Source organism: Helicoverpa armigera, chromosome 6 (assembly GCF_030705265.1).
Source record: "Helicoverpa armigera isolate CAAS_96S chromosome 6, ASM3070526v1, whole genome shotgun sequence".
Lineage (NCBI taxonomy): Eukaryota > Metazoa > Arthropoda > Insecta > Lepidoptera > Noctuidae > Helicoverpa > Helicoverpa armigera.
The window spans coordinates 4,082,547-4,094,919 of NC_087125.1; the positions used below are offsets into that span (position 1 = coordinate 4,082,547).

A 12,373-nucleotide genomic window follows, 5' to 3' on the forward strand; every position below is an offset into this window, starting at 1 on the left:
TTCAGAACGTACCTTAACGACACTTCGATCTAAGCGATCTAGGTATGCGTATCTCGTCCCCGTAGAGCGAAAAGTCACGAAGATCAATATCATCTTGATGGCATTGATAAAATCTTCGTGACTCACTGATAACTCATTTTCGACTTGGTCAAACATTCGATACTCCTAACTTTATCTCTGCTTTACACATGATGTTGTAAATTACGAAAACGAAAAATGACTCCTGTGGCCAAACCACTGAATGGATTAGGTTATATTTTTACAATTCGCCATAGAATATCATAAAGTATATGCGATAGGATTTAATGTAATTGTGAACGACACACCTTGTATATGTTTAATTATGAAAGGTAAGGTATTGTTATTTTATACTGCATATTTTTTCCATAAGTCGTGGTGGCCTAGTGGGCAAAGAACCAACCTCTCAAGTGTGAGGGCGCGGGTTCGATTCCAGGTCAGGCAAGTACCAATGCAACTTTTCTAAGTTTGTATGTACTTTCTAAGTATATCTTAGACACCAATGACTGTGTTTCGGATGGCACGTTAAACTGTAGGTCCCGGCTGTCATTGAACATCCTTGGCAGTCGTTACGGGTAGTCAGAAGCCAGTAAGTCTGACACCAGTCTAACCAAGGGGTATTGGGTTGCCCGGGTAACTGGGTTGAGAAGGTCAGGCAGGGCAGTCGCTTCTTGTAAAAACACTGGTACTCAGCTACATCCGGTTAGACTGGAAGCCGACCCCAACATAGTTGGGAAAAAGGCTCGGAGGATGGATATTTTTTCCATATTTTAGATTTTTTCGTCCATATTTTAGATTTTCTAATACATATTTATCTGGGCCCTAGTTGTGTATTATTATAGTAGGTACAAACAAACAAATTTTATCCGTTTTATTAATCGGATTTACGTAACTACCTACCTACATATAGAACCGTCGTCTTCTATTCGTGATTGCCTTTTCAAGTCATCCAATACACCCACCGACTCAAATTTTAAAAATAATAATGTAAATAAATAAAAGTACAATATAAAATATGTAGTTGAAAGATCAGAAAGACAGTTAGCTCCTGATTATAAAATGATTTGTAGCAAATTTTCCTGAAAATTAGGAGGAATAATTTTAAGATGAAAATGAGGAGCTTTCCACAAATGAACAAATGCAATACTCACGTCGGCACTCGTAGGCCTGCGGCGGGCGGAACATGTGCCACAGCGGGCGCGTGCACACCTCGCAGGCGGTGGGGATGTGGTACGTGATGCTCACCAGGTCGTGCCCCTTGTGCTGCACCGTGTTGCCTGCGAGGACGTACGAACATTACTATAACATAATATCGGCTATAGACACATTTAAAGCACCAGTGATGCTAGCAATGCTTAAATATCCAGTCCGATTCTTCCATCTCTCTATCTATAACTATACCCTATTCACGGAGCCATGAGCCAAAAGGGAAACAAACCATAAAAAGGGTTTTTATAAGTCACGATTGAAGTAGTGAACATATTTTTAATACACTAACAACATTACAAATGATATTTTAGAACGATGTCTGTGGATGGAGACTTATTAAAAAAATATATATTTTCTTCATTTTAATTAAATATGTATTAAATTGTTTACATGTAAAAGAATCTAAAAGATCTTGACTGTCAAACTACAACCACAACATAGAAAAGATGTTATACCCGCCATCTTGAAAAAGTGTCATCCTTTGTTTACATTTTGGCTCACGGCTCGGTGAATCTATACTAATATTATAAAGCTTGTTATATCCAAGGATATCATCGGATACCTACATTAAGACACAGTACCATCGTTCGATCGCAATTACGCAACACCGCTTCGGCGAATATTAAAAACTGTTCGCGGCCCTGACGGAGGGCCTTTTGTCACCTAACATCGGGACGTTAGGACAACCAATTAGTTAAGTTTAATATTGTAATTCTTTCTAATAAACTTTATTATTCGAAGAATTTGGTTTTTTTAATCTCCACCGCTGCACATCTCGTAATTGGCGCAGTCGGTAGGATTGTCGAGTCAGTGCGTGTAATCGAATCGATCGATCGTTCCTGTGGGACACTCGCGCGCGCTGTCCACGTCTCAACGTGCATCGTCGGCAGTCCACGTAGAACCGAGAGCAGCCATCGGAGATCCTGAGTATCCAGAAATCGATACTGCGAAGAGCCATCGACATGTATAGGTGAGTTGCACAAATTCTTAACAGTCGGTCGCTACTTCCTTCACCATTTTCCACCCACGATCATCACGATCTACCCGGGGTATCGAACCCCCGAGTTCAAGACTGTCCTCTCGCATCGCGCAGAGGGACTCTTTTCGCAATCTAGATATCTTAAGTAATTTAGAAGGAATAATGGAGCAAGCAGGCGTCGTCGACCAGGACGAGATTATTAATAAGATTGTCAAAGCTCTAAGGTTAGTACCCGAGTTTGACGGGAATTGTAATACATTAATTAGATTTTTAACATTATGTGATCGTTTAGTTATTAACTATGTCAATCCAGCGCCCGGACACGAATTATCCAATCTAGCCTTAATAAATGGCATTTTAAATAAAATTACGGGACCCGCCGCTAGAACGTTAGTGACGAACGGCATTCCGAATGACTGGAATGGCATAAGGAATACACTTATACATAATTTTTCAGACCACAGAGATGAATCTGCGCTATATAGCGATCTGTCTCTGTTAGCCCAAGGATCAGATACACCTCATGTTTTCTATGAACGCGTACAAAATATGCTCAGCACCATAATGACCTACGTTGAGTTGCATGATCAACTTCCGACTACAGTAGAAGCGAAACGTTCTTTATATCAGAAGTTAGCGCTTCAAACTTACTTGAAAGGTTTAGAAGAACCATTAGGTTCTAGGATTAGATGCATGAGACCACCTTCTTTGGAAAAAGCATTAGAATACGCCCAGGAAGAAATGAATATAGTTTACCTTCAACGAAAGCTTCCACCCCAAAATTCTAGGAAAGTGAGTCAGTCAGTAACACCATATCAATCGCAAGCATTTCAATATAAGGTACCTTTCATGCAGCAACCTTTCAGGCAGCAACCTTTCATGCAGCAACCTTTCATGCAGCAACCTTTCAGGCAGCAACCTTTCATGCAGCCTAGACCGTTCCAAGGACCGTCTAGAACTCAACAAATGTTTAAGGCTTTGCCGCGTTCTAATATGTCAACTGGTTTTAGGGTTGCACCACGGCAGCCAGCTTTTCCACACTCGAATAATAACCAACCGCGTCCTATGAGTGGAATTAGCCACCCTGTTGCACGCCCATTACCCCCGACTAGACATGACTGGAGGATGCATGGTAATCCACCACCGAATAATTACTTTAAGACTCGAGACATTAATAATCATGAAACTTATGAGGACTATTACGAGGACTATGAACAAAATGACTATTATTACTATGACGACGCTCACGATGAAACTGTATGTGACACTTCTCAAGAAATTCCCGAATCGCAGCCTTTAGAAAGTGCGGTACACGATAGCGACAATGGTCGTAGTTCTCAAAATTTTCCCAAGGTCAGCCTCGAAGATGCCCCCGAATAGAACTTAACGTTCATAGTAGAAGGCAATTACCATATATTAAGTTATTTGTGAGGCCTGATGCCCGGCCTTTGCATTTTTTAATAGATACAGGCGCTAACTCATCATTCATAAGTCCTGACATCGCGAGGCAATACTTTCCAAACGTATGCCTAAATCCTGACCCATTTGTGGTCACGAACTTTAACAGGGCTTCGAGGAATGAATACTCAATTACAATTCCTTGTTTTAAGGAAATCAAAGATAACGCTCTTATTAAATTGTACGTATATAATTTCCACGAGTATTTCGACGGACTTATAGGATGCGATCTTTTAACGAGTTGGTCAGCAAAGGTCGATTTAGGATCGTATGTGCTCAAGACCAAGTTCGCAGAGAACCCCATATACATGTATGCGTCACCTTGTCTAAATTTACACGAAAGTATTATTCCGGCACAGTCTTCGAAGTTAATAAGCGCACCCACTGACATAGAACAAGGCGATATTATAGTCGATCAGCAAATTTTATGTAACTGCCACATAAGCAGTTGTCTAACTACAGCTAAAAATAATCAGGCTAAATTAGAAGTAATTAACCCCACGGACAATGACATTATCTTTTCCTTATCAGAACCAATTCATGCAAGTATATTTAATGAGCAGATTGCACCTGTTACGAAACCTGATACTTGTAATAACAAAGCTCGAACTCGAGAAGTCTTATCGCGCTTGCGCATAGATCACCTGAACGCAGAGGAGGCAATCAATTTAACTAAATTATGTGCTGAATATTCTGATGTATTTTATTTGGAAGATGAACCGTTAACTTTTACTAATAGAATCAAGCACTCTATTAATACCACAGACGAATTACCCGTATATAGTAAAACTTATAGGTACCCGTATATACATCGAGAAGAGGTTCAACGGCAAATAAAAAAAATGTTAGACCAAGGCATAATTCGACCTTCCACATCTGCGTGGAGTGCACCTATATGGGTCGTACCCAAGAAAAGTGACGCCTCTGGAAAAACAAAGTGGCGCTTAGTCATTGACTTCCGTAAGTTGAACGAGAAGACAATTGACGACAAATATCCCATTCCGAATATAACGGACACGTTAGACAAATTAGGTAAATGTCAGTACTTCGTTTCATTAGATTTAACTAGCGGATTCTATCAGGTAGAACTAGATCCCAAGGACATTCACAAAACAGCCTTTAACGTGGAGCAGGGACACTACGAATTCTTGAGAATGCCCATGGGTCTCAAAAATTCACCATCCACCTTTCAAAGGGTGATGGATAACGTACTGAGAGGGTTACTGAATAAGATCTGTGTAGTATATTTGGACGATATCCTGGTGTTTGGGACGTCGCTCCAGGAAATAATTTGTAACTTACGTAGTGTATTTCAGCGACTTAGGGAATCCAACTTTAAAATCCAAATGGATAAGTCGGAATTCTTAAAACGTGAAACACCCTATTTAGGCCATATTATAACCCCTGAAGGTGTCAAACCCAATCCAGAGAAAATCTCTGCAATTGTGAATTATCCATTACCTAAAACCACGAAACAAATTAAATCATTTCTAGGGTTACTAGGCTACTATCGCAAGTTTATACCGGACTATGCACGAATAACAAAATTTCTTACAGCAAACCTGAAAAAGGGTGCCAAAATTAATATAACTCCTGACTACATAAGTAACTTCGAACACTGCAAAACTCTTTTGACAAACGACCCCATCCTGCAGTACCCAGATTTTACAAAGGAATTTATTTTAACTACAGATGCCTCGAAATATGCTCTTGGAGCTGTACTATCACAAGGTACAATAGGTTCTGACAGACCGATATCATATGCATCTAGAACGTTGAATAGCAGCGAAATAAACTACTCTACCATAGAGAAAGAACTCTTGGCAATCGTGTGGGCCACCAAATACTTTAGGCCATACCTCTTTGGTAGAAAGTTTAAAATTGTAACTGATCATAAGCCCCTGCAATGGCTTATGAATTTAAAAGAGCCTAACTCGCGTTTAACTCGCTTTAGATTGAAATTAGCAGAATATAATTTTACAGTTATCTATAAAAAGGGTAGTTGCAACACAAATGCTGATGCGCTGTCGCGAATCGAAATTCATAATGATGAAACTATTTCTCTATTAGTGAACACATCTGAAACGTCGGAACGACGTCATAGTTCATCATCCACATTAACAGCTTCTGAAACAATAGACAATGTCACCGAAAGTCATGAACGCCGTAGCTCGTCATCTACATTAACTGCCCCTGAAATAATAGCCACAGATACTGTACACACTAACGTCGAGAACCCGATTCTAGAAATTCCCATTAGTGATGACCCACTAAATAAATATCGAAGACAAATTATAGTAAACATAGTTAACAAGCCGCCCAGAACTAAACCCAAAGTTACGAAACCATTTGATACTTACCTTCAAGTTGATACGGAGGTGTGCGTAGGCCCTAATTTTGACCAAAATATTGTAGACATTATAAAAAAACACGTTGATCCGAAAATCTGCACTGCCATCCTAGTGAATCCCATAGATAAAATGTACGAAATTGTACCTATAATACAAAGAGCATTTAAAAATTCCAGTATGAAGTTATTCTTAGTTAAAAAGCAGATAGTCAATATGTCGGATTTCTCGTCTCAACAAGACATATTACGCAAGTACCACGAAGGAAAAACCAATCATCGCGGTATAAATGAAACCTATTTAGCATTGTCTGCACAATACTTTTGGCCTAAAATGAAAAACGACATAACCAAATATATTAATGAATGCGTTATATGCGGTTGTGCAAAATATGACCGTAATCCTATTCGGCAACAATTTAGAATAGTTCCGCCACCAACTAAACCATTCGAAATTATACATGCTGATGTCTTAACATTAGAGCAAGAAAAATACTTAACACTTATAGATTCCTTTTCCAAATATGCCCAGGCCTATCGTATGGTAGATTGTACGGCACCAAATATAGTAAAATCACTCCTCAAATTTAGTACTCATCATGGTTACCCAATGACCCTAGTAACTGACCAGGGAACCGAATTCACGAACCAAGTCGTAAGCGAATTCCTGCGATTGCATAAGATACAACATCGAACAACAGCTGCTCATGCCCCAAACGAAAACGGCATGATAGAGCGTTTCCATAGCACACTTATCGAACACTTAAGAATATTAAAATTACAACATAAAAATGAATCGGCAGCTAACTTAGTATCCTATGCACTTTTAGCCTATAATAGTTCAATACATAATTTGACCAAGTGTAGACCCTTCGACCTTATCACTGGACATTTTGACCCACGGGACCCCACGGACACGAACATAACAGAACGACTATTACAACAATATGTTCAAGACCACCGGAGTAGAATGCAAACGGTATATAGACTTGTACATGAGTCATCGCTCGCCGAACGCGAATCATTAATGACTCGACGTAATGAAAATAGAGAACCGGAAATAGAATATACACCTAATCAGGAAATTTTTATTCGCAATCCCTTAGCATCTAGACAAAAACTTGCTAGCCGTTTCACATCTGACAAAGTTATAGCGGACTTACCTATTCATATTTACACTTCTAAAAAACGCGGACCCGTAGCAAAGACTAGACTGAAACGACCAAAGAAAAATACAAGACATACTTTGTTACAGGTACCTCCCGACAATAATGATGAGCCTGACCTTAGCTCAAGCTCAAGAGATCCAGCTTGATGACCTTGATAATGGACCTGGAATCTTACCCTTTGCCCTAGGAGATACTAAAATTGTATCACATCATCATACCTTTTTGCAAGATATTAACTTAAAACACATAGAGAACCAGGTATACGATTTACGCACGCAATTGTCTGAAACTACGATTATTCTGTCAAACTATAGTTTTCCGTCATTTCTGCAAATTAAGCATTTGTACAATAGATTGAATCGAATCTTATTAGAACTAGAAACCATGCAACCTAGTAGAGTCAAACGAGGTATATTTAATCCTTTGGGTACCTTAATAAAATCTATTAGTGGTAATCTAGATCAAGATGATGCTCTGAGGTTTGAAAGTGTTATGGAAACTTTAAAGAAAAACGATCAAATGATTTCCAGTAAATTGAATGAACATATTTCATTATTTAAAGAGTTTACGTCACAGCAAACTCAGATATTAAATAATTTAACTATGAATCAGGATAGATTACACAAAGCCCTTATTCAGGTAACTAACTTGACTAACGCCGAAAATGAGAAGGCTTTTAGATATGCACACTTGGCACAACTCCTTGTTATCCTTAGCGATAACATACAAGAGTTAGCAAGTGAAATTAATAGGTTAGAGAATATATTAGCGTTTAGTCGTAGTAGATCTTTGCACCATTCTATTTTATCGGTTAGGGAGTTAAGAACTATGATAAGCAAATTGCAAAACTTATATAGCATAGATCAGATAATAGACTTAGATATTAGATACTATTATGATATAATAAGCTTAGGTTCTTATTACGTAGATAAAAAGATCGTGGTTGTCCTGAAATTTCCTATTACTCTTCCAAATACCTTTCAATTATATAGACTTTGTCCTGTACCCAACAAGGACAGTAAGGTAATCCTTCCTGCCTATCCTTATGTAGCAACCAACTCTAAAGAGTATGTGTACATAGAGGCAGAATGCCCGAAGGTTCACGAATGGCACTTGTGTGAACAGAAAATAAGCCACGGGATTCGTTCGGGAGCTGATTGCATCATTAAACTTATTCAATCTCAGGAGATAGATGAAACGTGCAATGTCACGCCTATCTCTCTGACCAAGGAGGCTCTATTAGAGCTGGACAGCAGACATTACATTGTTTCGTTTCCGAAGCCTACGAGGGTTCAACTATTCTGTGGACATGAAAATCATAAAATTCTACAAGGCAGTTTCCTAGCAACTATTCCAAAATCATGCAAGATGAAATCGTCAGAATTCACATTGGCCAACATTGATGACAAGGTCAACGGTGTAAGCATCGAAATCACAGCGTTCCCACGAATGACTAATTATTCTCAGAAAGGCGATCAAAATTACCACCTGGCTTCAATCGACCTAAGTACATTGAACAATATACAGAAGCAAATTACAATGGAGAGCTCTGTCGAAACCGATTCTGGGGATTCATCGAGTATATATCACACTACAATCCCTTTGTACTTGCTGATAATTGGATTGTTCAGTGCAGGTGCACTGATTAGCAGGCATTTTATACGACAAATGCAGTCACCAACAGTTATGAAAAGTAAGAACGAAGTTGTTGAATTATCAGAGCCAGATAGGAGAGCCGCAACTTTTGCATTAGACATTAGCAAATAGTTGCTCATCTAACAGGGGAGGTGTTATATCCAAGGATATCATCGGATACCTACATTAAGACACAGTACCATCGTTCGATCGCAATTACGCAACACCGCTTCGGCGAATATTAAAAACTGTTCGCGGCCCTGACGGAGGGCCTTTTGTCACCTAACATCGGGACGTTAGGACAACCAATTAGTTAAGTTTAATATTGTAATTCTTTCTAATAAACTTTATTATTCGAAGAATTTGGTTTTTTTAATCTCCACCGCTGCACATCTCGTAATTAGCTGAAGAGTTTGTTTGTTTGTTTGTATGTTTGTTTGTTTGAACGCGCTAATCTCAGGAACTACTGGTCCGATTTGAAAATTTCTTTCAATGTTAGATAGCCCATTTATCGAGGAAGGCTATAGGCTACTTTTTATCCCGGTACGGGAAGTAGTTCCCACGGGATGCGGGTGAAACCGCTGGCAGAAGCTAGTAAGGTATAATATTATAAAGAGATAAAAATTAAACCAACTTCCCAAAACACTAAAAAGCCAAAAAATAACTAATTTTAGGTGCATCGGCCTAGAAGTCGGTGTCTTATCAAGGATGTGCCTAAGTTAATTTTGCCACCGACTTCTAGGCCGATGCACCTAAAATTAGTTATTTTTTGGCTTTTTAGTGTTTTGGGAAGTCGGTTTAATTTTTTAGTAAAAAAGTTTTTTATTTACAGCTTTTCAGTGGTACAAATAGCTGTCACTATCCATATAAGTAGAAAGTTCTCATCAATACAAATATTTTAAGCCCAAATACGAGGTATTTTACATATTCAGTTGTCGAGTTCCCTCGACCTTCTCTGGTCTTCATCATCAGGTCAGCTCCAAACCTTCACTGTTGCAAAGATCTCGTCAATACAAATATTATAAGCCCAAACATGAGGTAGTTTACATATTCAGTTGTCGAGTTCCCTCGACCCTCTCTGGTGTCCATCATCAGGTCAGCTCCAAACCTTCACTGTTGAATAGTGCTTTCAGGCATACATCTGAGTGTCAACTTTTTACCCTATGTTTGCCTACAACTTTCGAAGGTTGCTCTCGATTTCTCAGGGTTTCCATCATCAGATCCTGACCTGATGACTATGGGATCATCTGGCAGCTATTCCGCGTCGAACAAAAAAAGAATCACGTAAATCGGTCAATAAACCTCGGCGTAATCGATGTACATACATAGAAAAAAAAAAAACATACCGGCCGAATTGATAACCTCCTCCTTTTTGGGAAGTCGGTTAAAAATTTGTAAGTTTGTATGTAGTGGGTCATCTTCGCAACCGCTGGTCGGATTTAAAATTCTTTCACTGATAGATAGCTACAATATTCCTGAGTGCCATATAGGCCATATTTTATCCCGATACGGGCAGTAGCTCCTACGGGACGCGGGTGGAACCGCGGACAACCGGCTGGTCACGAATAAAGAAGACATTAAAGGACACTAAGTTCCTATCAGAATTTCTCAGTTCGTGTTAAATCAATACTAATAAGTTTAATAACGAATAAAGCGCAGTTTAGTTGGCATTGAACCTTCTTCGTGAACAAGTGCACCACATGCGTGATTTAACTGGAGTAGCCCATGTTGTGTGCTTTCCCTTACACCTCATAATGGTGTGTTGTGTAAGCACAGTTGTACAGGTATTGTGCTGAAGTGCAATAAACTAGGCTTGTTGTCTGCACTAACTTCACGTCACTCGCAGCGACAGCAAACCGGTGACAGGCACCTCTTACATCGTCCCAGTTTCATACTAGAGTGAAATAATCGTTTTAGATCTATACTTTTTCATAGACACGTTTTTTTATTGCCATAGTGTTTCTAGGGTTTTTAGAAATAAAACCGTTTAAAAACTAGTTCACTGTAGTCCAACTTCTACTAAACCCCATAATATGTGTCAATGTCACAGGCAGAAGCGGGAGAAATATCTAGGTATATAGTTTTACACCAAACAAAATCCTTATACATTATCAAATGTGTGTAAATATTAAACCACGTTGACAATAGTGTGAACTTATTATTACTTATGTAACGGGCAACCTGAATTTCTAAGATACAGGCTTCTGCTTAGTTTAGACAGCAGTTACTACAGTAACAGTTTCAGTAGTAGTTTGTACCAAATTTTTGGTCATTTGGTATGTAATTTGTGGAGATGAATAAAACGTATTTTTTAATGGATATATCAGACCAGTATGGTCGCCGCCCTCGGCGGGCAGGTCGGCGAGGTCGCCGGGCCGCCTGGCCTCGCCCTCGCCGGCGTACAGCAGCTGGAATATGCGCGGAATGTCCTTCGCGTCCGCGCGGATCACGTCGCCTTGCGTCACTGAACGCACGTGGAACACTTTGCTGTAATGAAGATAAAAGTTTTAAGTACCTACACTATATTGTTAAAGTATTTTTTGGGATCTAAATACATAATACTCTAGTGATGCTTGTTCACCCTATGTTCCTTCTTTGGCCCTTTGTACGTGTACGTGTTGAAAACAATCATGTAGATAGCACCACAAACCCATTTGTTACGTTAAACAAATAAGGTTAAATTCAGTATAGCTAGTCAAATTCTGTATTGTATAGACTAATTTCTCAGAGTGCTTTAGTCAAAATTTATATTTGATGATTTTAATGGACCAAAAAAAAACACTAACCTCAAATCCAAAATCATGACAGGATCCGTAGTATTCTGCTTATCATTCTCGGTGTTATAGAATATGATCTTCTTGGAGGACACGACGACGTATTGCTTCTTCCATCCGTGTCGGCGTATGTTCTGCTTAAAGGGCACGGAGAGCCAGCCCTCGAGGGTCTGTTCCGTCTCGCCGTCTTCTGCGTCAGCTGATGATTGTGAAGCCGTCTCGCTTGTTAGAGCCGCCAGTTTCTCTTTCAGCTGTTCGATTTCTACGTCTTTGCTGTCAACCTAGAAATTAAATAGTGATTGTTTATTTATTCGATTGTGTTAGGTAAAGTTCTAGACTTTTGAATTAAGAATCATATGCACATGAATGTTTGAAAAAAATAGATTAATTCTAGAACTAATTGGTTAGCCAGTCACATAGAAAAGACTTTTGCGTAACTGTACACTAAATCCGATATAACGATTTAGCCGATCGCCTGCGCAGTAGACTTTGTACCATCAGACTCTTCGATTTATATTGGGCAAAGAGTACCAGGGTACAGTACCTCCATGGCGAGTCGCAGCCTCGTGGACTGCTCATCCAGCAGCTGCTGCTGACAGTCCTGCAGGTCGCGCTGCAGCTTGGAGATGTGCTGGTCGAACTTCTCCTTCTCGCGAGTCAGTTCCTGCTGCAGCTTGCGGTAGTCCTTGTCCTTGCGCACCGACATCTTGCTCTTGTTCTTCGTCGTCGCGGGGTTCATGTCTTTTCTGTAAGTTTACAATTTATTTGTGTAGATCATATTACC

General features: G+C 39.5%; 1 protein-coding gene across 3 annotated transcripts in view; it reads right to left on the reverse strand.

The window, feature by feature from the left end:
* LOC110373153 (rho-associated protein kinase 2) overlaps positions 1 to 12,373 on the reverse strand; it is a 35,223-nt gene that overhangs the window by 6,021 nt on the left and 16,829 nt on the right. For all 3 annotated transcript variants that reach the window (XR_010276554.1, XR_010276555.1, XM_064035125.1), the window contains 4 exons: positions 12,134 to 12,335; positions 11,602 to 11,870; positions 11,145 to 11,302; positions 1,170 to 1,295 (listed from right to left, as the gene is read on the reverse strand). Coding sequence is in view for 1 of the 3 variants with exons in the window: in XM_064035125.1 (XP_063891195.1) it covers positions 1,170 to 1,295; positions 11,145 to 11,302; positions 11,602 to 11,870; positions 12,134 to 12,335 (755 nt within the window). In the remaining 2 variants the exon portion in view is untranslated. The remainder of the gene's footprint in view (positions 1 to 1,169; positions 1,296 to 11,144; positions 11,303 to 11,601; positions 11,871 to 12,133; positions 12,336 to 12,373) is intronic.